At 46.3% G+C, this 25,048-nt stretch overlaps 3 protein-coding genes across 5 annotated transcripts in view; all 3 read left to right on the plus strand.

Moving 5' to 3' along the window:
- The window catches only part of MYO3B (myosin IIIB), a 334,888-nt gene extending 333,328 nt beyond the window's left edge, over window positions 1-1,560 (plus strand). Inside the window, exon 36 of the mRNA XM_084643361.1 lies at window positions 924-1,560. The gene's annotated coding sequence lies outside the window, so the exon portion shown is untranslated. The remainder of the gene's footprint in view (window positions 1-923) is intronic.
- A 2,910-nt stretch (window positions 1,561-4,470) lies between these two features.
- On the plus strand, window positions 4,471-8,334 carry SP5 (Sp5 transcription factor). The gene is made up of 2 exons (XM_084643834.1): window positions 4,471-4,803; window positions 5,561-8,334. The coding sequence occupies exons 1-2, from the start codon at window positions 4,753-4,755 to the stop codon at window positions 6,608-6,610; spliced, it is 1,101 nt and encodes a 366-aa protein (XP_084499960.1). The 5' UTR covers window positions 4,471-4,752; the 3' UTR covers window positions 6,611-8,334.
- A 13,800-nt stretch (window positions 8,335-22,134) lies between these two features.
- ERICH2 (glutamate rich 2) overlaps window positions 22,135-25,048 on the plus strand; it is a 45,190-nt gene continuing 42,276 nt past the window's right edge. Inside the window, exons 1-2 of one of the 3 annotated variants that reach the window (XM_084642783.1) lie at window positions 22,135-22,587; window positions 22,675-22,761. Coding sequence is in view for 1 of the 3 variants with exons in the window: in XM_084642782.1 (XP_084498908.1) it covers window positions 22,580-22,587; window positions 22,675-22,723 (57 nt within the window). In the remaining 2 variants the exon portion in view is untranslated. Of the gene's footprint in view, window positions 22,588-22,674; window positions 22,762-25,048 lie in introns of those variants that run through there. The other 2 variants (XM_084642782.1, XM_084642780.1) reach the window with 2 other exon arrangements.

A 25,048-nucleotide genomic window follows, 5' to 3' on the forward strand; every position in this document is an offset into this window, starting at 1 on the left:
TAAAGATACAGGCATGATTATGAAATGGAGCCTGTGTTGTAAACATAATATTAAAGTATGTGACTGACCCCAGCTACTGTGGCAGTTGGAGTACATTGCTCTGAGCCTTCCTTCAGGACACTCCTGACTGGCACTAGCCTGAGAGACAGGGCACTAGCAGTAGACAGAGGAAAGTAGTTTGTACTAAACTCTCCTTTTATTTAGACAAGCTATTTGTTTATGACAGAACTTGCTTTCTGGAGCAGGTTCTCCAAACCCTCCGAAATCTGTCACTGGGCTTGACTTACCACAGGCAGTATGTTCTAGGATCAGGTGTTCAGGAGTTAGAGAGTAACCCACAAACCTCCTCCAACCTGAGAGGTGAAGGCAGAGGATATCGGATTGCAGGAGGAGGGGGGAGTAATCTTTCCAGCTGGAGAGGATAAAGTTTGATCTCCTCCACACTGAAGGATGGGAACAAAGGGAGCTTTCTGCTGGAGCAGGATTTCAAAGGCCCGCTGAGTGACTGCGCTGAGGAATACTTTGTTGTAGATCACTGGGGATATTGGCAGATGCCCTTCGGGAGCTTTGTGTGCTGTTCTCACAGTTCCAGTGCCCAGCAGCCTGAAGCACCTTTAACAAAGCAGGAACATGGTGTAAGACAGAGGTGGGAAATGTGAGCGTTTCAGACAAGCCAGGAGGCTGAGGCTGTCTTTGGAAGAGGCTGCTAGAGCCCTGACCAGCCTGCCTGGGCAGGGCAGGGCAGGGCAGGGGCCGCCACTGGGGTTACTTAGGAAGTACGTGGGGTGTGTTGTTGGCACATGGAGTCTCGCTCCATGGAAATGCCTGCCCCCAATGCACTGTTTGAAGCTAACTCACTGCTAGTGTGTCTGATCTCTGGGTGTGCTACAGGACGTTGCCCCACCTCTCCTCTCTTTCCACAGCTCGCCTTGGGTCACGGTTCTCTCTGCTCACTGGGGAAGACGTGTGAACGCGCACTACTCCCACAGCTCCACTCTTCTGCTGGGCCGGGAGATCGCCTCCTGCAGGGCTCGCTTTGCTGCTGCTCTTTGTGGTCCCTACACCAGGCGGCAGCCATCCAAGAGGGAGAGAAATACACACACACTGGGACAAGTTACAGCTGCCGTCTCCCAGCTGGGTCTGGCCTTAGCCCTCGCTGCTTTAAAACTCCGTCCCTGCTATTACAGCCTAGTCGTTATGCCGTGGAATTTGGGTTTACGTAGAAGTGTCATGTTTCATCTGCGTATATACCGCAGCGTACGTTTTAGCTGTGTAACCCAGATAGTAGCTGCTTGAATTGACCCTCTTCTACCCCCACATTGGGTGGGTTTGGGTTTTTTTGTGGTTGTGGAATCCTATTCCATTCTGCCTCTTTTAAGGGCTGGTTCGTGTCTTGGTCCTGACCTTTGATGTCTCTTTATTTTACATTAGCAAGTAGCAGCCGCCCACTGCTCATGAAAATAGTGCTTTGGGTAACTGACTTGGCATTTGGCCTTGATACCTGTATCTCCTGATAACTGAAACAAATTTCTAAAATAAATATTGTACTTTGATCTTCCAGTCCTGCATTTTTAATGACAGCTCTGAGCATCACTTCATTAAGAATACATTTCAGGAGACCGAAATGCTCCGAGTTTGAACACTAATTATGTGTACAGAAAATTACTGCTGCAACATTTCATTATTCTGCCCATTGTTTGTTCCGGAAACTAGAAATTCCCCCTCAATTTTTTAAGTCAATTGCTTCCATCCATGCGGAGTTTATGGGATCCCAGGTATGGATTCCATATAGGAACTTAATCCAACTTTCTACTAACTGTTTTGCAATGTAACAAATCATTCTGCATATTCAAAATACGTGGAGGAATAATTTATATGAAGGGGAAAGGGAAACACCAGCGCGTTCAGTTGTTTTAAAAATTGTACCTTTGACTTCCATTTCGTTTCTGAATTTTATGATTCAAATAATTCCTTAATCAAAGATACAATTCACGCGTGAAAAAGATCTCGCTAGAAATCAGATCAAACTTTTTGTAAAAGTTTAAGAACGGGGAAAGTGACATATTCTGACGTGGGTGGTTCGCTTATTACATCTCCAGGAAAGAGACGTGTCATCAGAATGGGCAGGAATGAGGATCTTATCCATTGTGTGTTGTGTCCCGGCAACTCGAACCTCTTGTTCTGCCCCGAGTGTTGCTTCTGGAGTAAAACCGGATGGGTGCGCGTTTCTGTCCCTTGCCTAAACAAAACGGCGAGTAGGCTGCGTCCAAGGAGCCCCGGGCACTACACGTGTGTGTGTTCAAGTCACCCGGGAAAAGTCCGCAAAGGACCAGCGGACGGCTGCGGAGATTTCTAAGTGGCCCAGAGTGAGCGCCTTGCCCCTGCTCCCCAGCGATTCGATGCCTCTGTTGTTGGAGCGCTGGAGCTGCTGCATTCACTCGCATGTTTTCAATCAGCTGTAAACATTTCCCAATTCTCTGGGAGGAGAGATCACACGCAAGGCACGGCCAGCGTTTGGTTGTAAGTTTGGCTGGGAATTCCTGTGTCCCACTCCGGCGCTCTCCGATTGTCTGTCATAGGTGTTACAATCCTACCCAGGGGTCCTGGAGACCAGTAATTACCAGCTCCTCCTCGCCCTCTGCTATCAGGTGAGGACAACAAGAAATGACCGCCCCAAAACCATACTCTACATTGCAAACAGACCCAGATATCAGCTTCCCCGAATAATTCACCAAGTTTTGGAGGCGTCTTTATCTCTAGGTTATACATGGCAGAGAAGTCTTGAACATTAGCAATGGGGCTGAATCGATTTAAAGCTTGGGTGTGTTGTACTCATTTCCATAGTGTCGATCTGATGAAGCATTTACAAGTCCCAGGGAAGAGCCTCAAGTGACTCATGCATTAGGGGGTCAGTGTTGGGGGGGGGAGCAGCGGGAGCCCAAACTTCTCCCCAGGACTCAATATGGAGCCGTGGGAGAGGACTTGGCACTTTAATCCCTTCAAAGAAACCGATCTGATTCAAGCCCCACCACTCTTGGAAGTCGTTGAGAGGCCAGTGATTGTTTCTACAGGAAAGCCAGATAAAGATCTCTGTGTGCTGGCGTTTAAAAAGGCTTCCTTGGCAACGTGAATACAATTGACCCCGACGGCTACTGGGAGGCTCGAGTTACCTGGGGGAACAGTTACAGAAATGTGCGCGAAAGGAGGGGCAGGGCACTCCCTGCTCTCACGTTTGGCCAAGATATTCACGAACGTCCTGGGCCGTCACGTGCCCGGATCGATCCGGCCGCCGTAGCTAGCGGGGAGGGGATGGAAGCAGAGCGGGCTGTGACCCGGCGGGAGAGCGCGCGGCGCTGGGCTGCCCCTCACACCGCTCCCCGCCGCGGGCGCGCACCCTGGGGCGGGCGGCGGGGTGCCGCTGGGAGCCGAGCGCCGGGCCGGGGGAGGCTGGGAAGCCCCTGGCGCGGCTGCCGCGGAAAGTTTTCTCGCCCACGTGGGGTTTTAAAACACGGCCGGAGCCCCAGAGCTGGGAGGAAGCGATTCAGCGGAGCTGCGGCCAGCGGCGGGAGGGCAACAAGCGGCTTCGGCGGAGGTCGGAGTAATAGTTCCCCGGTGTGGCCACCCGTGCTACAGTTCCGACAGTTTGAACTGGGAGGCGTTTGACGCACAAACCGTTCAGTTTAACACACAAACGCTACCGAGAGAGACGTTCACCTTCACTTTAAAAAAAAAAAAAAGTCACGTCTTTTGCGCACCTTTATATCGCCCTCCTCCCCCCAGGGAAAGGACACTTTCTCTGTGATTTTCGCAGTCTTTTAAGTTTTAATGCTGATTGCACGTGACCAACGAACCCCTCATTGTAACTCCGCTACATCGACCCCTGGCTTGAGCCCAGCGCCTCCGTAATTACAGAAAATACAGAGAGCACAGAGAGCTCTTCCTGCAAGCAGCACCAGAGCGGGGGGAATGTGCGTTAGCTAAGCCATCTCGATGGAGTTCGCTTTTCTCAGCTTCAGGAGAGAGAGGAAAAAACCGTCGGGAAGTTTTGCAGCTGGGATCTCCCAGCCCGGCTCAGGTGAACTTGCTGTGTTTGTATTGTTACTTTGAGTCATCAAACTCTAACAGCGGAATCCGCCGGCAGATTTCTCTGGGGATAACAAAGACACATTGTCACTTTAGGGCTCTGCTACAAATCCTTAATTGCACACACACACAAAAAGGCAGCCAGGGGTGGGGAGATCCAGTGTCTTGAGCATCCAATGCGTGGGTCTCCAGGCGGTCTCCTTTGATCAAGAAAATCCAATTATTTGTGTATATACATTTCCCACATAGTGATTACTTCATTAATTGTCCCGCCTTTATCTCCTCCTTTCCCATCCCCCCTAATAATCAGTTCTTTTATCCAGACCAACAAACACACCATAGGAGCTTTGTGGATTCAAAGGATTTGCTTTCGCTTCTGAAAGAGCCGCTATTCTTTGATGATTGGGTAGCGGCAAACTTCAAAGCCATAAATCTTCCCTCTGACTGGCTGGCGGCCCAGCAAAGTCCTTATCAAATTCTTGGAGGTGATCCTGGTGCAGTCAGACAGTCCGCGCAGATCGCGCAGCGCGGGGGGGTGGGCCGGACGCAGAGCACAGAGATCAGAGGGAAGGAGAGAGAAGGAAGCTGGGCAGCTCCTCGTCTTCCCCGTGGCGTCTCCATGCCTCGGCACTGCCCCGGTGTCCTCCCCTCGCTCCGGGAGCAGTAACTATGGCCGCAGTGGCCGTCCTCCGGAACGACTCCCTGCAGGCTTTCCTCCAGGTCAGTACCGGCGCCTCCCAAGGAGAGCCCAGCTGGGGCGGGGGGGGGGGGGGGGCGGCTGGCGGCTCGCTGTGTGTCTCACACTCTGACAAAGAGGAACATAAGTTTGAAGTTATGGGGGAGACAACGCTCCAAGTAACGCTAAAGCAGGGGGCAGCCAGGCTACTTTGCTCTGGGGATTGCGAAGGCAGTGTCAGCCCGTAACCGTAAGAGGCTTGCTGCAGCTGAAAGGACAGCTCTCAAAGTAAACTAAAGAAATCTCCTTGGATTAATAACTCCCCACTCCGTTTAGAGTCCGGCTGGTCACTAGATGAGTAAGATCTTTGGGGGTCTCAAACCATTCGCCTGCCACGGGCACTGTAAACAGTCACTCCTGGGCTACGGAGCAGCGTCGGGGGGTTGAGTGATGGTCATTCACTTCTGCATGCGGGATCTAGGGTTACTTGAAAGAACACACAGCACAGAGCAGGCGTGTGTTTAGAGAGCGGGAGAGACGCTAGTTGTGGCTTGTCCTGCTGCTGACTCAGGCTTCTCTTTACAGACAGCTCAGTATTGTCTGGGGAAAGTTTCTGCCCATGTGATGACCGATTAGAGCTCTCCGGTTCCCTGGAGAACACACAGAGAAACTTTCCTGTTCCTTGAGCTGCAGCGTCTGCTGGTGGGTGCAAAGGGGAGACGATCGCGGGGTAGGCAGCAACAACAAATGCTCTGGGAGCGGTTAGTGACCTGATCTTTTTCCTCCCTCGCCCACATGCAGGATCGCACCCCCAGCGCCTCTCCAGACTTGGCGAAGCACTCGCCCCTGGCGCTCTTGGCCGCCACCTGTAGCCGGATCGGACAGCCGGGCGCCGCCCCTTCGGATTTCCTGCAGGTCTCCTACGACCCAGCTCTGGGATCCCCATCCAGGATCTTCCACCCGTGGAGTAGCGAGATGCCAGCCCATTCCCCCGGGGGGCTCCCCCCTCCGCATCCCAGCCTGGGGCTCACCCCCCAGAAGAGCCACCTGCAGCCTTCCTTCGGGGGCGCTCACGAGCTGCCCCTCACCCCCCCGGCTGACCCCTCCTACGCCTATGAGTTCTCCCCAGTCAAGATGCTCCCTTCCTCCATGGCCGCCTTACCCTCCAGCTGCCCCCCGGCCTACGTCCCCTACGCCGCCCAGGCCGCCCTGCCTCCCGGCTACTCCAACCTGCTGCCCCCGCCGCAGCCCTGCAGGCAGCTCTCCCCCAACCCGGCCCCCGAGGACATCCCCTGGTGGAGCCTCCAGCAAGCGGGGGCGCCGGGCGGCTGCGGCCACCGCTTCCCTGGCGCCGCCCTGCCGAGGAGCCTGGTGCTGGGCCCCTCGGACCTGGCCCAGTACCAGACGCAGATCGCCGCCCTGCTGCAGACCAAGCCACCCCTGGCGGCCACGGCCCGGCGCTGCCGCCGCTGCCGCTGCCCCAACTGCCAGGCGGCGGCGGGCAGCGCCCCGGAGGCGGAGCCGGGCCGGAAGAAGCAGCACATCTGCCACATCCCGGGCTGCCGCAAGGTCTACGGCAAGACCTCGCACCTGAAGGCGCATCTGCGCTGGCACACGGGCGAGCGGCCCTTCGTCTGCAACTGGCTCTTCTGCGGCAAGAGCTTCACGCGCTCGGACGAGCTGCAGCGGCACCTGCGGACTCACACGGGCGAGAAGCGCTTCGCCTGCCCCGTCTGCAACAAGCGCTTCATGCGCAGCGACCACCTGGCCAAGCACGTGAAGACCCACCAGAACAAGAAGCTCAAAGCCGCGGGCGACGGCGTGAAGCGGGAGGACACGCGGGGCCTGTGACCCGGGCCCGCCGCCCGGCCGGAGAAAGTCGGGACCCACCGCCCCGCCTGAGGGGCCCCCGCAGCCGGAGCCCTGTCCCGGGGGGACCTGCAGCCCTGGGAGGGGCAGGAGCTGCGCCTGCGTCCGCGGCCCTGGCCGGGGAGAGCTCTGGGCTTTGCCGCCTTCTCCCGGGAGGCGCTCTAGCCCTGCGAGGGCGATCGAGGACCCGTGCCCGGCCCAGGAGGGCCTAAGGTCTGCGGCCCCGGCGCTCTGGGAACTGGAGCCCTGCCCTGGAGATTTACAGCCCCCCCCCCCCCCCCGGCGGCACTGCCCTATACCGCCCCGTTGTCCTGAAGAAGCCCTTGGACAAGTCCCCTTCTCTGGCCCCAGGGCAAAGATGCGGGAAATACGTGACTCCTTTACGCCTTGCTACTGGCATCAGGATCTTTTTCGCTGCTGCTCAATGGGAGTGAAGTGCCAGCTGTTTCCAGCCCACTGTCCCGCTCCCGTCCAGGGAGAGCTCTGGACGCAGGCTGGGCCATAGGATCACTCCCCCAGTTTGGAAACGGGGTTACTTACAAGGGGCTGCTCTAAGACAGTAAATCGGAGCAGCAACGTTAGTCTGGGGACCTGGCTCTTGCGTCCTCATTTCTTTCAGGGGAAGAGACTGAACTTTTGTGTACAGGTTATTTAATAGCTTTGTTTGAATAAAAGTGTTTTTCTTGTCCTTGGCTCCACGCGGGGCTCCAGCATGAGATGTTTCTGTAAAGCGACCTGCAACTGCAGCGTGAAAATAAATACATTAACACTGGGGTCACATTAGGAAGATCCCACTGAGTCGGTTTCATTTGATCTTTTCTTCCTTCTGGAGGCTTTACAAAACGCCGCAGTTTGAAGAACTATTTTATCGTTTATTTAGTCTGAACAAATGCATCGACCACATTTATTTGGTAAAAACCCAACTGTTGTAATAGCTTAAGCCACAATCTGTTCCCCACATTTCATGCTCTCAGATATCTTTGCCAAGACAAGACAAAGTTTTCATAGTATTCCTTATGGAATGCATTGCGATCTACAGGGATAATCTAACTTTATAAGACTAACTTCCGCTGAGTGCACTTTACCTATAATACGGATGTTAGTCCAAACTTCAGCAATGTTTAACATTAAACTTTAACAACAGAGTGCGAATTGTTTTAGGAATAACAATTGCAAACTTTGTAAATGGTCGAGAATGTGGGGTCCTTTGGGCTGATGCTGTGTTCACTAGTTCTGGTAAAGCCAAGCCATAGGCATAAAGGGGGAACAAAAGATGAAAAAAATAATTAAATCTTCACAGACTAGATGGTACAAACTGTATTCTGAATCCAAGGAAAGGTGGGAATAGTCAGAGTTAATACACACTTCTTATATAAAAAGAAATGCATGACAGCATGATATTGTGCGTCAGCTTTAACGAGCCATTTCCTGCCTTTTGTTGGGCTATGTCACAGCACGATTAAAAATACTATTCATATTTTAATTTTCCTTTTGTTTAACCATTGCACTGTTTTGGGCGCAGGGTATACACAATGCTCCCTCTCGTCCAAGAGGCCAAAATTACTATCAAGTAACTGTTGAGTAAGTCAGCATCTAGTGATTTTTTTACACACACTTATGTACTTGAAATATGATATTTACCAAAAAACTAATACAGCTCCCTTTGAGGCATTATCAGTCATGTATGTATATATTTAGGCACTGTATACTGTTGCCAAATGTCTTTTAAAAGTAATTACTGTATTTTACATTAGGCAATTTGCTAATAAAAAAATTAAAGTAATTATAAAAAAAATCAAACCAACCAGGATCTTTGACTAATCACTTGCAAAATGTCACTTTTAAAAATAGGGGCTAATATATTAACAATTCTCTATGGGATAGAAACATAAAACTCCATTAATTATCAATAAAAAAGTCAAAGGTTCTTTTAACAAATTGGTCAAAACTTGTTTTTAGGTTGAATATTACATGTGAAATTTCAGGCTCAAATAGACCTGTGAAGTGGGTATTGTAATAGAAGTTCTGGGACAGGCTTAATTATAAATACAGATATTGCTTGCCAGACAGCTTTTAATCAAGTGTTGGAGTTAGCAGTTTTAAAAATATTTAGAATGTTTAATGATGGTAAATGTAAAATTGATGGTGTTATATATTTTTTTAAGATTTTATCTCTCTATGAAAAGAGCCCAATTCAAAAGTACTCCAGTGAACCTTAACATCTGAAACACTTAGGAGTTCCTGTCTAATTTGTAATTCTCCAAAATTGCATATTACATCTATAGGAGAATATATTCATTTGTATGATCCTAAAATAATTTCTGCAGCAATAATTTCAGGGTCAAAGTATTAAATTAATGTGATATAATGAGCTATTAAAGATTCTTGCATATCTATTCTATAATATCTTATATGACAGAAATAGTTTAATTTTAATGAATTAGTGAAATTCCATTGCTAAATATACATTTAGATATAACTTTAGGCTGCTGATACTACTTAATGACATATTTATTTATATTGTAAAGAAGAAAGCAACAATAACAGGGAAAATGATAGGCATACAGAGGGTCCAGATCCATAGGTCCTCACTCAGGCAACACTTTCACTGAGCCAAGAACAGGCCCTGAATATGTTAACTATGTAATGATTTTCAATGTTAAAATATTTTCTGGTGTAAAATGGCTTCTTCTCAACCTTCCTTTCTTTGGGATTAAGTCACATTAAGTGGTTAGTACAATTAACTCAACAAGATATAGAGAGCTTCAAATTTAGCACTGGTTTAAATAGGAACTTGTTTCACAAAACAGGGAAATGACCAATTTTTAAAAAATCATTCAATTCCATGTACATTTCAATTCTATTCAATTCCACTTCTAAAGGAAATGGACAGTGCTGTTGCTGATAGCAATGGGGAGAAAGGACATAAAGTTTTACAGTGTGAAAGCTCCATTCAAGAAATAATATCATAGACTTTGATGTTGCCACAGTACAAGGGCCTTTTGCTGCTAAAAAATGGAAAGACCAAAGTGAAGCACAAATATGAGGTGAACCAAAATATTTGTTTTATAGCAGGAGTTTGGTCTGTAATCTGTAAGAAATGCAGAGAAGGCTCCTATCTGTGACAGGGTTCAATTCCAATGCCTTTATCCTATTTACTAAACAAGGCTAACATAAATAGCCTGATGATCACTGATGCAGCAGAGTGGCAGTTTCTAAACTAGATCAGTATAGATAAAACTGTATTCTAATTGAATTACAGCATGGATTTGATCTGTATCTAGCTAATCAAAAGCCACACTATTTGTAACTGTTCATTTTTATGTTTACTTTTTTATAATTAAATTGGTCTTTAGTTAGCTGCTGTTCTTATATTTGTGGCTACTAATCAGATATATTACTCAGAGTGGGTGGGACACATTATTTCATTTGGTATAATGTACTTGGGGCCTGATCTTGCTTCCAGTGAAGTCAATGGCAAAACTCCCATTGACTTTGGTGTTGCCGGATCAGGCTCATAGTAAAGTGGTATGTTCTGTTTTGGCTGGTTCCTGAAGACAAAAGTGTTGAAGCAGATAAAGCTTTGCTATTGACTTAATTGCTAGCAGGATCAGGCCATAGGACTTTCAAATGGTAGAAGAGGGCCAGATAGTGCTATCACTATGTCATTGGGGATTTCTGCTAAAACAAACAAAAACCCTGAAGGCTTGATGTAGTCCATACATTTTACATGATACTCACATGTAAAACAGGAAAATGCTAACATTAAAAATACAGAAAGTCAACTTTAACAGAATGTTTGCAAGACAAAATATGCACTAATTTAAAACTTTATGTCAATGCTACCTAAAATCTTAATCTGTGTGGTAGTCAAAAAACGTCGTCTAAACTCTGAAAATCTGGAATCAGTGACAAATGTAAATATTGAAGCCTCAAAACTCATATAGAATTTAACGCTCCAATGAATTTTGTGATATAAGGAACAACACATTGCAATAACATATTGCATACATTTCTAGAACTTATTTCTACCTCAATTTGTACACTACACTAGAAGTAACTGTATTAACTTTGCATTCCTAAAATACATTGTGCACCTATAATTGCTTCCAATCAACTAGCTGTTAGTTTTATAAAATTAAATGCTTAATATTGTTTTACTATAAATGTTGAGTATGTATGCTATTCAAGTTTAATTCAGCTCTAAATTTTAAATCTTCTAGGTTATTTGCTATAACAGACACATCATATAGGCTAATTTATCTCACAGTTAATTCAAATTAATTTATAAGAAAAATACATTATGTGGTCTCAAAAATTAAATCTTGAAATGTTTTCTGTACAGTGTTGAAAGGTGACTTTCACAGCAGGGGAAACTTGGAAAAGAACATTTTATATTAAAAGAAAAAGATATATTCTCCATGACTATTATTAGCTAAAGGCCAAAATCTGCAATCCTGACTCAGGCCTTGAGCCAGACGTGACTCAGATGACTTCAGTAGGACTCATGCCTAAATGAGGATTGCAAAATGAGAATTTTAGTCTTTACAGATCACATTCCCTCTCTGCTTGATAATCCAACAAAACCATAATCTTGGGTTTATGAGAATCTCAGTCTGTTACTATAGAAGTAAATATAATATCACAATTTCAGCTGCATAACTTCACTTCCGAACTGAGTAGAAGGAGAAAGTAAATTGTGAAGGGAAATCTCTTCTTTAAACACACATCTTTGGTAAAGAAACAAAAGTGACAATGACAATTTTTTTTTAAAAAAAAAGGTAAATGAAATATATTTAAAATCTCTCGAGTTAAAGTGATGATTATAAAGTTGTAAAACCACTGAAGGTGATGTAGCTAATCTAACAGATTATGATTTATTAATAGCATGACTGGTAAATTCAACCAACAATAGGAAGTTCTGCATAAAAATCAGTGTCAGAATATGGTCCTGTGTTCTAAATTATTCCTGGGCATTTTTTGTGTGTTTTCAGATGGATTCTAGCTTATGAGGGTTAACATCCCAGACACCTCTTTTTTTCTAAGCATAATATCCATTTTTTTCTGTTGCACATTTCTCTTACACATTTAATAGTTGGGCTGTGTTGCATCTGAATCAGATTAGTTGCTACAGGCAGCTATATTTAAAGGTCTCTTACTTGACTGGGGTATCCACTAAAATAATGTCCACATATATGATTCTTCCCTCCATGACAGAAAGCAAATAGATGTAATTTGTTAAAGATGTAATCACATAATTGGGACGTATTGGGATTTTTGCTGATATCTATAGATTACATTAATTTTAGAGTAACTCTAGCTCACATATTACAAATTTGAACATTGTCATTACTCTCATCTGATCTCACAGACTGTTGAATACTGAAGAAAGGCAATATTACATACTTTAGTTTTATTTATTGGACATGATGTACATTCTACCCTTCACTTTCTTTATTATGCTGAAACATTATCCCCAATAGTATTTCAGGCTTTGATATAATCATTAGACATGCGGCAGTCCACTTGTAGCTTAGGTATTATTCAATATATTCCCTCCATGCAGAGGACCAACACAGTACCTATGCACCTTTAAATGAGTCTTAAGCAGTGCATAGGCATTATGCTGGTCCTCATCTGGGTGAATTTCATTCTATATGTAGTGAAATACACACAGACTATCCAGTTTATTGACAAGAAATTTTATGACTTTAGAATAGATCCTCTATTCTTATTTTTATTCTTCCAACTATTTTAAAAGATCTAGGCTTACTCATTAATTATATACCCATTTTAGTGAAGTTCATCTGAATTCTTATTTAAAGATATGCAGATTTCAGTTACCTCAGCAGATGATGGATTTACCTGCCAACCCACAGGTCAGGTAGATTTTCACGCCAAACTTGTGAAAAATATGTCGTGCATCTACTGTAATTCCCTAACCCTTTAAGAAAAATGAACTTCAAAACAATATTTCCTCCCACAAAGGACATCCTATTAGATATTTTAATAATCGCATTTACAGCACCTTTCATCCAAGGACCTGAAAGTGTTTTGCAATCAGTAAGCCTCACAACAGTTGGATAAGTATGATACCTATTATAGAGAAGCATAAACTAAGGCCCAGAGTGGTCAAATGATATGTCCACATCATAACAAGTCAACATAAGAGCTGGAAGAGAATTCGGAAGTCCTGCTTGCAATTGTATTGCTCTCATTCTTTGATAATATTCTTTCCCTTTGTGATATGTTATAATGGGTGAGCTTCCTAATAAGATAAATCTTTAAAAAAAAATCAAACCCACATCCTGATCTTGCAATTGTTCCATCGTCAGACTCATTCAGAAATGAATGCTCTGCTCTGGATAGCTCTGGTTGAATTTAAGCCCTGGTTCTAACACCAAGAAACAGCATGAGTCAACGGAAGAGCCAGGTCACCCCGTCACAATATTTTATTGTGAGGACACCAATTGTGATGTCACAAATCCAGCATTATATTACTGTAGCTTTTTGCATGGGATGCAAGATGAACCATGACTTAAAAGCCCTTAATTAGAACACAATTATTTTTGACAAGTAGAAGGAACATTGGAAAAAGCATAAGAAAAGTACAAAAATATACGATTAAATAGAGTATATAGTAAGTTTTTTCGTAGTTAGAAAGTTCCTAATTGCATCTTCCAAGTCCCTAGCTGGATTTAAAAAAACATAGTTTGTGGCTACAATTTCGTTATTGTTATTAAAGTGTAGAATTTTCTGTTAAAACTAGATATTTTTCTATTACCTGCAAGGTACCTACTATATATGGCAGTATGTAGCTCTCCAGACAAGATTCCAGCATTAAGTTACATAACATACTCCTCAAAACCATTCTGATCTTTTTAAAATGGGAAGGAGTCCACAAAGCACTTTTTCAAAATAGTCTGTAATTGTAAAGCAGGTAAAAGGAAACATTATTAGACCAAACCCCACAGTTCTTACTTGGGGGCCCTACCACCCTTATTCAGGACCAGATTATACCTTTGCGACTTGCACATGGAGGCCCTCCACATGCAGATCTCTCCCTTTCCATGCTAAAGGGAGATGTCTCCTCTGCAGCATTCCCCCTTCTGCCAAACAGCTCTCCACAGATCCAGGATGTACACGTGGGGAAGGACACATTATTTATATACATGCACACTGTTTCCCTATCAGAGATTAGATAAGAACATGAGACCTCCCATATTAAGGGCTTGTCTACACATAAACCACTACAGCAGCAGAGTGGGATTCTCCCATTGGCATAGATAATTGACCTCTCTGAGAGGCAGTAGCTAGGTCAATGTGAGAATTCTCCTGTTGACTTAGAGCTGTCTACACTGGGGGTTAGGTTGGGTTAACTGCATTGCTCAGGGCTGTGGATTTTTCCCTCCCCTGAGTGATGTAGTTATAGCTACCTAATTTCCTAGGGCTTGGCTACACTTGTGAGTTACAGTGCAATAAAGAAGCCCCAGGCGCACTAGCTCACTAACTCCACACTGGCAAGGCACATAGAGCTCTCTGACTCTGCGGCTACAGCACTGCTGGTACTGCACCTTGGCGAGTGGAATAACGTTTGCTGCGCCCTCGCTGGAGTGCTGCAGCACCAGTGTGAACGAGGTGTTGCTTTACTGTGCTCTGATCAGCCTCCGGAAACGTCCCATAATCCCCTTAAGTCAAGTGGCCACTCTTGTCATTGTTTGGAATTGGCTGGAGGAATGTGGAAATGCTCTTTGAAAGCTCTGTTTCTGACAGCCAGCTGCTTATCTGCTCCGAGACAAAGCAACCATTAGTGTGGAATGCTGTGTGTGAGAGAGGCAAGGGGGGTCTGCTGCTGTCTGAACTTACAAGACAGCATGCTGACATGCTCTCTCCCCCCCAACATACACACAACACTCTCCCTGTCACACTCCACCCCACCCCCACCCCCACATTTGAAAAGCATGTTGCAGCCACTTGCATGCTGGGATACCTGCCCATAATGCACCATTCCCAATGCTGCTGCAAGTGGTGCAAATGTGGCCACGCCAGTGAGCTTGAAGCTGTCAAGTGCGGACAGACTGCAGCGCTTTCCCTACTGTGCTCTCCAAAGGCTGGTTTAACTCAAAGCGCTCTACATCTGCAAGTGTAGCCATGCTCTTTGTGTAGACCAGGGCTGTGTTAGACCAATGGTCCACCTAGCCAAGAATCCTGCTTCTGACAGTGGCCAGTACCAGAGCTTCAGGGGGAGTTTACAGAACAGTGCAATATGGAGAAATCCACTCTATCTTCCCCTCCTGGCTTCTGGCAGTCAGAGGTTCAGAACTGCCCTTATCATGGGGTTACATCCCTAACCATCTTGGCTAATAGCTGTTGATAGACCTATCCTCCTAAAATTATCTAGTTCTTTTTTAACCCAGTTATACTCCTGGCCATTACAACATCCCAAGACAATGAGTTCCACAGGTTAATTGTGCATTATGTGAAAAAGTATTTCTTCTTGTTTTCTATTAAACCTGATGCCTATTAATTCATTGGGTGACCCCTGGCTTTTGTATTGTGGGAAAGGGCGAATAATACTTCTCTGTTCACCTTTTCCACACCGTTCATGATTTTATAGATTTCTATTATGCCCCCCCAATAGTCTCTTTTTTAAGATGAACAGCTCAAATCTTTTTAGTCTCTCCTTGTATAGAAGCCGTTCCTAGCCTTGTTCCTCTTTGTTGCCTTCTATAAATCTTTTCCAGTTCCACTATATCCTTTTGAGGTGGGATGATCAGAACTGGACACAGTAGTCACGGTGCAGTTGAACCATAGTTTTATATACTGGAATTATGATATTATCTGCCTTATTTTCTACCCCTTTCCTAACAGTTCTTAACATACCGTTAGCCTTTTTGACCGCAGCTGCACATTGAGCTGAAGTTTTCAGAGAACTATCCACAATGACTCCAAGGTCTCTTTCTTGAGAGGTGACAGCTCATTTAAAACCCATCATTATATGTGTGTATCAGAGTAACAAACGTGTTAGTCTGTATTCGCAAAAGAAAAGGAGTACTTGTGGCACCTTAGAGACTAACCAATTTATTTGAGCATAAGCTTTCGTGAGCTACAGCTCACTTCATCGGATGCATACTCTGGAAAGTACAGAAGATCTTTTTATACACACAAACCATGAAAAAATGGGTGTTTACCACTACAAAAGGTTTTCTCTTCCCCCACCCCACTCTCCTGCTGGTAATAGCTTATCTAAAGTGATCACTCTCCTTACAATGTGTATGATAATCAAGATGGGCCATTTCCAGCACAAATCCAGGGTTTAACAAGAACGTCTGGGGGGGGGGGGGGGATGGTAAGGAAAAAACAAGGGGCAATAGGTTACCTTGCATAATGACTTAGCCACTCCCAGTCTCTATTCAAGCCTAAGTTAATAGTATCCAATTTGCAAATGAATTCCAATTCAACAGTCTCTCGCTGGAGTCTGGTTTTGAAGTTTCTCTGTTGTAATATCGCAACTTTCATGTCTGTAATCGCGTGACCAGAGAGATTGAAGTGTTCTCTGACTGGTTTATGAATGTTATAATTCTTGACATCTGATTTGTGTCCATTTATTCTTTTGCATAGAGACTGTCCAGTTTGACCAATGTACATGGCAGAGGGGCATTGCTGGCACATGATGGCATATATCACGTTGGTGGATGTACAGGTGAACGAGCCTCTGATAGTGTGGCTGATGTTATTAGGCCTTGTGATGGTGTCCCCTGAATATATATGTGGGCACAGTTGGCAACAGGCTTTGTTGCAAGGATAGGTTCCTGGGTTAGTGGTTCTGTTGTGTGGTATGTGGTTGCTGGTGAGTATTTGCTTCAGGTTGGGGGGCTGTCTGTAGGCAAGGACTGGCCTGTCTCCCAAGATTTATGAGAGTGTTGGGTCATCCTTCAGGATAGGTTGTATATCCTTAATAATGCATTGGAGGGGTTTTAGTTGGGGGCTGAAGGTGACGGCTAGTGGCGTTCTGTTATTTTCTTTGTTAGGCCTGTCCTGTAGTAGGTGACTTCTGGGAATTCTTCTGGCTCTATCAATCTGTTTCTTCACTTCCGCAGGTGGGCATTGTAGTTGTAAGAATGCTTGATAGAGATCTTGTAGGTGTTTGTCTCTGTCTGAGGGGTTGGAGCAAATGCGGTTGTATCGCAGAGCTTGGCTGTAGACAATGGATTGTGTGGTGTGGTCAGGGTGAAAGCTGGAGGCATGGAGGAAGGAATAGCAGTCAGTAGGTTTCCAGTATAGGGTGGTGTTTATGTGACCATCATTTATTAGCACTGTAGTGTCCAGGAAGTGGATCTCTTGTGTGAACTGGACCAGGCTGAGGTTGATGGTGGGATGGAAATTGTTGAAATCATGGTGGAATTCCTCAAGGGCTTCTTTTCCATGGGTCCAGATGATGAAGATGTCAAGTAGAGTAGGGGCGTTAGGGGACAAGAGCTGAGGAAGCGTTGTTCTAAGTCAGCCATAAAAATGTTGGCATACTGTGGGGCCATGCGGGTACCCATAGCAATGCTGCTGATTTGAAGGTATACATTGTCCCCAAATGTGATCACTTTAGATAAGTTATTACCAGCAGGAGAGTGGCGTGGGGAGAGAGAAAATCTTTTGTAGTGGTAAACACCCATTTTTTCATGGTTTGTGTGTATAAAAAGATCTTCTGTACTTTCCACAGTATGCATCCGATGAAGTGAGCTGTAGCTCACGAAAGCTTATGCTCAAATAAATTGGTTAGTCTCTAAGGTGCCACAAGTACTCCTTTTCTTTATATGTGTGTAGTTGGGATTATTTTTTCCAGTATGCTTTTGTGATTGGGTGGACAAAACCCACACTAGAGAACAAGGAGTTAAGGAGCAACTCTGGGCCCAGGTGACCCCAACAAGCCACACCTGCAAAGCCTGCACAAGCTGGAGACGGTGCTTAAAAGGGGAAGCAGAGCTGCTCAGAGGAGAGCAGGCAGCGGAAGGAAGCAGAGCTCTGCAGAAATACTTTCCCAGGAGTTCTTGTAACCCGCGGCCTTGCTAAACAGACCTTATAGGACCTACAAAGGAGAGATAGTTGACTGATTGGGAAGGTCAGAGATTGTGTTTGTTATTCTGTAATTTACTCCATAGGAAGAAGGGAAATGTGGGTAGGAAATAGTTCCGGGGGTAGGCAGCTGCATAGTACCCTAAAGTGCAGAACATAGCTGCCCACCAAAAGCCCTAAAAGAAGCTGAAGGACAGGACTATAAGTGAGAAGGAACAACCACCAGCTGCACCCCTGCCTGAGCCTTAGGTGACACTGGTGGTGAGTGTTCCCATTTTACAGCATTACTTTTCAATGTTGAATTTCATCTGCCATTTTGCTGGCTGCTACTCAGTTTTGTTAGGTCCCCTGTAATTCTTCTCAGTCAGCTTTGGACTTAACTATCTTAAATAACTCTGTAACATTTGCAAGCTTTGACACTGTACTGTTCACTCCCTTTTCCAAATCATTAATGGATCTGCTGAACAGCATATGTCCCAGTACCGATTCTTGGGGGATCACTCCCCATTGTTTATCCCTTCCCATTGTGAAAACTGACCATTAATTCCTACTCTTTGTTTCCTGTGTTTTAACCAATTACTGATAATTGAGAGAACTTCCCTGTTATCCCATCACTACTTAGTTTCCTTAAGAGCCTTTGGTGAGGGACCTTGTCAAAGACTCTCTGAAAATCCAAGTACGCTATATTGACTGGATCACCCTTTTCCACATGCTTGTTGACACCCTCAAAGCATTCTAAGAGATTGGTGAGGTATGACTTCACTTTACAAAAGCAATGTTAACTCTTCCCCAACAAATAATGTACAACTATATCTGATACCCCCATTCTTTACTATAATTTCTACCAGTTTGCCCAGTACTGAAGTTAGGCTCACGAGTGAGAATTGCCTCTGGACCCTTTTTATAAAAATTGGTGTAAAGAGAAGTCAGCCTGAGGCTGTCCAGTGGGCATTCTGTGCCATTTCTCAGGGAAGGGAGGCAATGGCTCCACCTCCTCCCATCCCCTTCTGGGTGATTTTTCTCCCTAGAGGAAGCAAGAACAGAGCAGTCTCTTTTCGCAGTGACTGCGCTTGTGCTTTGTGCTTGCAGGGCTGTGGTGGAGGGAAGGTCTTTGAAGAGCCCTGCAAGGGTCAATCAAAATCTTGACACCTAATTACTTTACACTTTTTAAAAAGAATTGCATGTTGACCTTAGTGGCTAAATACAGTAGGCTTGATTCTCTATTGTACATTATTTTACAACAGTGTAACTCCATTGACTTCATTGGAGTTACTCTTCATGTACACAATAAGAACTGGTTTCAGGGTAGCAGCCGTGTTAGTCTGTATTCGCAAAAAGAAAAGGAGTACTTGTGGCACCTTAGAGACTAACAAATGTATTTGAGCATAAGCTTTCGTGAGCTACAGCTCACTTCATTGGAGGAGAATTAGGGCCAGGGTGTTAATATTTTTCAGTAGTCAAAGGTAATCATCTTTTCAATTTTTCCCAAATATTAACCAAATCTTCTTATATGTGCCTACATGAGACCAAATCTTATGAGCTTTTTAATAAAAAGATTGTCAAGGTCATTATACAGCTTATTAAATCTACAGTATTTGCAAAGGAAAGGTATAGAGGGTATGTTCAGTGTTTGAATAGTTAAGTTAGACAGAGATCACAATCAGACAGCACTGTGAGCAGTGCTATCAGAGTAATTAGACTGACTGATATCATGGGGTACTATAAGTAAAACTGACTTTGGAGTAACACAATTAATGTATGCAAACTCTAAAACTACTACACTAATATATGGCTCTACCCCAATCACTTCTTGGAAATGACATGGAGGACTGCAATGCTCAGTGCACCCCCAACATCTCACCAAAGGCAGGTTCTTCCCTCCCCCACCCTTGTCAGCTGAAGACATTTCTTGGAAAGGGTCACATACCTCAAGAAGAGAGATGAGAGAGGCAGGGGTCTGAAGATTATTGCCCCTCCAATAATCTCAAGGATGATGGAAAAGAGAAGGAAATAGTCAGTTTTCATTGGGGAGGCATGCACCTTTGGACAAGAATCCCCCGACCTAGCTCCCTGCAGGATCCAGTAGAGATGAATAAAATAATCCCTCAGCCCAGATACTCACAAGTATGGTTCTTAATAAACAGCACAGAATGAAGAATCTGAATTCTCTTCTCTCCCATCCCTTTGGATCTCACAAGAGGCAAGAGCCATACATCTGTAGTAATTCCCTGTCCCTTGTGTAGCTCAGCATGAGAGAGAGAGAACACAACCAAGAAAATGTACGTGGTCTGACTGGAGTAAGAAAGCTAATTTGTATGAGTTACTTGTTCCCTTTCAGAAACCAAGTGAATTTCAGGTAAGAGCCCATTTAATAAAACTCACCAGTGTGCAGCTGGCTTATGATGTTTTCTAGGGCTTATGTGCTCCCAAAGAATGCAAAACATTATGCACTTAGGCTATTCTGAGTTATAGATACATATTGAGAAGACAGATAGATCCCAAAATCTGAAAGGGAATCTTAGTAAAATAAGTGTCCACAGAGGGGTTTATACTGGTTTAACTAAATCGGTTTAAAATCACATCTGTAGTTTTCATATGCAGTGTAACTCTCTTGTGTAGTCAAGGCCCAAATTACACGCATGCTTCTCATGGCTCTGGGCAGTCAAGAATAGCTAGAGTATGGCACAACATGTTCTGGCCATGCAGCCTGTTGCTAGAATCTACAATGGGAGGATGCAGCACAGAGCTAGCTATTCCACAGAACCTTGAAGAAGCTCTACCTTGGCAGAGGAAGCAACTTATAGAAAAGGCATACCCTACCTTTCATCCTGGAGATAAGCACATTAAAGTTAAGCACAGATGTAAATATTTGCAGGGTCAAGTATGTTGCTTTTCTAATTTGCTCATGTGCCCAGAGAATTAATGTTTTATTTCTTCTGTCCTGAGCTTTGAGACTTACAAAGTTTGGCTTTCTTGTAGTTTTCCTGATGGAGTGCAACAGGAAGTTATCACACAACATATAATTTTTTTTGCTTTTGAAAAATGTGTAGTCACTATATAGCAGTGGTTCCCAAACTTGTTTGGCCTCTTGTGCAGGGAAAGCCCCTGGCGGGCCATGCCAACTTGTTTACCTGTCCGCAGGTTTGGCCGATCGCAGCTCCCAGTGGCTGCGGTTTGCTGCTCCAGGCCAATGGGAGCTGCTGGAAGCAGCGCAGGCCGAGGGATGTACTGGCCGCCGCTTCCAGCAGCTCCCATTGGCCCGGAGCAGCGAACCGCAGCCACTGGGAGACGTGATCGGCTGAACCTGTGGACGCGGCAGGTAAACAAACCGGCCTGGCCCTCCAGGGGCTTTCCCTGCACAAGCAGCGGAACAAGTTTGGGAACCACTGCTCTATACTGATGAGAGAGAGAGAGCTCTCCTGTCAACATAATAAAATCACCTAAACAAGCAGCAATAGCTATATAGCGGTGGGAGAGCGTCTCCAGCCAACGTAGCGCTATGCACACAAGCATTTATGCCGGTGAAACTTTTGCTGCTCAGAGGGTTGCTAACCTTCCCAGATTGGCTGGGAGTCTCCCGGAATCAGCCTCAATCTCCCGATTGCTATTGAAAGCAATCGGGGAGATTTTAATAGGCCAAAACTCTGGTCGGCGGGGGTGGCGCAGTAGGGCTAAGGCAGGCTCCCTATCTGCCCTGGCTCCATGTGGCTCCTGGAAGCAGTGGCGTGTCCCTGTGGCTCCTAGGCACAGGCAGGGGTGGCCAGGGTGTCTCTGTGAGCGGCCTCCGCCCTGAGCACCAACTCCGCAACTCCCATTGGCCAGGAATGGCGGCCAATAGAAGCTGCAGGCCTGGCTGCCCCTGCCTGCACCAAAGAGCCACAGAGACATGCTGCCACTTCTGAGAACTGCCCCAGGTAAGCGCTGCCCAGCTGGAGCCCGCATCCCACACCCCCTCCTGCACCCAAACTTTCTCTCAGAGCCCACCCCACAGCCCTGAGCTCCCTCCTGCACCCAAACTCCCTCCCAGAGCCTGCACACTGCACCCCAGCCCTGAGCCCACTCCTGCACCCCAAATCCCTCGTGCCCATTCTCAGCTGAAGCCCACATCCCCTCCTGCATCCCAACCTTCTGACCCAGCCTTGAACCCCCTTCTGCACCCAAACTCCCTCCCAGAACCCACAGACACACACTCCTGCACCCCAACCCTCTGCCCCAGCCCTGAGCCCCCTCCAGCACTCAAACTCCCTCCCAGAGCCTGCACCCCTGCCCCAGACTGGAGCCCCGTCCTGCACCCCTGCCCCAGCCTGGAGAAAGTGAGTGAGGGTGGGGGAGAGCGAGTGACGGAGGGAGGCGGGATGGAGAGAGAAGGGGCGGGGCCTTGGGGTAAGGGGTGGGGCCTTGGGGAAAGGGGTGGGGCAAGGGGGTTTGGGTTTGGGAGATTGGACAGTTGACCACCCTAGTTGCTCAGGGGTGTGGTTTTTTTCATATCCATGAGCAACCTATGTTTTGCAGAGTCAGTGTTGGTGCCTTCCGCGGGGCAAGAGGGCGGAGCGCCGCCGGCGAAGCCAGCCGCACACGAGCTGCTTTGCCGCCCCGAGACAATCCGGGGCCTGCCGGTTTGAAGGAGCAGCAGGCGCCGGGCTCCCCGCTGCCCGCCCCCAGACGCGGGAGTGCCCCCCCTCCCGGCAAGAGGGAGGCCGCGGGCGGAGCCGGCCCGGACCCCTTAGTTCTGCCGGAGCGTTGCAGGCCGGGCCCTGTTCTCCTGGGCTCCGCGCCTTGGCGCCGCTGTTGCCATGGTCACGCTCCGGCAGCCAGGCCCGGCTCCCGCGCTCCGGTTCTAGTAGGAGGGAGCCGGTCACCCCGCCAGCGCGCTCGGCCTGCGATATGAACAGGTAGCGGGTCTGCTGCTTCTTTCCCGGCGCCTTTCCGTGCCTGGGGGGTGCGGCCCCTGCTTCTAAACACCCTGCTTTTGTCTCCAGGTGCGATGTGGTCTGGGCCCCACGGGCTCCCAGGACGACAACCCCCAAGGTAAGAGGTTCTCCCGACCCCCCACTGCAGCCCCCAAGGTAAGAGATTCTTCCTCCGCCTCCCCCCCCTCCCCCCACGCTGCCCACTGCAGCCCCCAAGGTAAGAGATTCTTCCTCCGCCTCCCCCCCCTCCCCCCACGCTGCCCACTGCAGCCCCCAAGGTAAGAGATTCTTCCTCCGCCTCCCCCCCCTCCCCCCACGCTGCCCACTGCAGCCCCCAAGGTAAGAGATTCTTCCTCCGCCTCCCCCCCCTCCCCCCACGCTGCCCACTGCAGCCCCCAAGGTAAGAGATTCTTCCTCCGCCTCCCCCCCTCCCCCCACGCTGCCCACTGCAGCCCCCAAGGTAAGAGATTCTTCCTCCGCCTCCCCCCCTCCCCCCACGCTGCCCACTGCAGCCCCCAAGGTAAGAGATTCTTCCTCTGCCCCCCCCCAACCCGGCTGCAGCCCCCAAGGTAAAATTCAGTTTTTGTCTTTTGCATGCTTTTACCCTATACAGTGCTGTACAGATTTCACAGGGGAGACCAGTGTTTCTCAAATTGGGGGGTCCTGAAGCAAAAGGGAATTGCAGGGGGGGTCACAAGGTTAGTTTAGGGGTGTCATGGTATTGCCACCCTTATTTCTGTGCTGCCTTCAGAGCTGGGTGGGCGGAGAGTGGCCGCTGTTGGCCGGACATCCAGCTCTGAAGGCAGCACACCCCCCCACACTCCCACCCCTGTAGCAGTGCAGAAGTAAGGGGTGGCAATACCATTGCCACCCCTTACTTCTGCGCTGCTGCTGGTGACTTCTCTGCCTTCAGAGCTGGGCTCCCGACTGACGGCCGCTGCTCTCCAGCTGTTCAGCTCTGAAGGCAGCACTGGCAGTGCAGGAGTAAGGGTACCAGTAGCACAACCCCCTTGGGAACCCCTTCTCTTTTGGGTCAGGACCACTACAATTACAACACTGTGAAATTTCAGACTTAAATAGCTGAAATAATAAAATTTTTAAAATCCTATGACCGTGAAATTGACCAAAATGGAATGTGAATTTGGTAGGTCCCTACTCATAGGAGTGATTTGTGGCTTAATTAGTGTCAAATTCTGCCTTCTAATGCAGGCACATTATGGGCATTAGTAATTGCTGTCCTAATCAAGAGTAGAATTTATCTTTTACTTTGATCTTCCTGGGTTGTGTAAGGCTCTATATACTTTATTATATGAATTATTTATTGTTTCCTATTCTTTAAAGTCTCCCCCCACACCTTAAATGTAGTCTTGGTAATACTCCAATAATTTATGGTACTTTTTTAATGTAAATGGTCAAATTTCATCTGCTTTTGTGGCATGGATTGAAACTACCTGTTGGCTCTTCTATTTTCAAACGTTAACTCCCCATTTTTTTGACAGACAGGATTTTCAAGAATTCAGCACAAGACACTTGATGCAAATATCCTTCATATCTCAGATGTGCATATAGCAGTCAGGATCTCAGGAATGCATCCTGCACAGTTGTAAATCCTACACAGAGTTACTCAATATCTCGTTGGTGAAAGCCACTTGACATCAAGACATTTTTATTGCACTGTCTTGTTAGGCCTAATTTTGTTTTTAGTATCTGGTATTATATCATCACAGTTCATGTTGTTGAGCGTTAAGATTGTGTCAGTGCTTCCATTATAAAACTCTCTTTTTCAGAACTTTGTAATTTTTCTGTAAAATCTCCCCTACTCCTAGGCCGAAATTTGGTATACCAAGTCTAAAGAAGGTTTGTTGTTGTTTTTTTTTTTTGTTAACAGAAAGCTTTTTAAAGCTGAGAATGAAATATATGGGTTTGCTGGTTTCAAAAGCATGTAAAAATACACTTGTATAACTTGAAAGCTAATTTAGTTTAAAGTACAATCTGACACATGAATAGTCCCGACTTCACTGAAATCCCTTTTTTTTATATTAAAAGTTATTAATGTGAGTGGTAACCTTTGTAAAGGTGCTTAATTTCTATAAGAAAAAAAAATCAGCTATTTTTTTGAACCTAAGTACATATTTACACTGTAGACTATAGGATTTGGTAAGTTCCATTGTCTGCATATTTAAAACATTTTGGCTGGCACAGGTCACTGGTACTGAGGTACAGAAATGTTCATGTCTACAGCATCAGTCCATTACAGCTCGTGTTCTTAGCCCTGGTCTACACTACGAGTTTAGGTCGAATTTAGCAGCATTAGATCGATTTAACCCTGCACCCGTCAACACAACGAAGCCATCTTTGTCAACTTAATGGGCTCTTAAAATCGATTTCTGTACTCCTCCCCAATGAGGAGATTAGCGCTGAAATCAACATCGCCGGGTCGAAT

The sequence above is a fragment of the Lepidochelys olivacea genome (genome assembly GCF_965140295.1).
Source record: "Lepidochelys olivacea isolate rLepOli2 genome assembly, chromosome: 11".
Taxonomy (NCBI): Eukaryota; Metazoa; Chordata; order Testudines; family Cheloniidae; genus Lepidochelys; species Lepidochelys olivacea.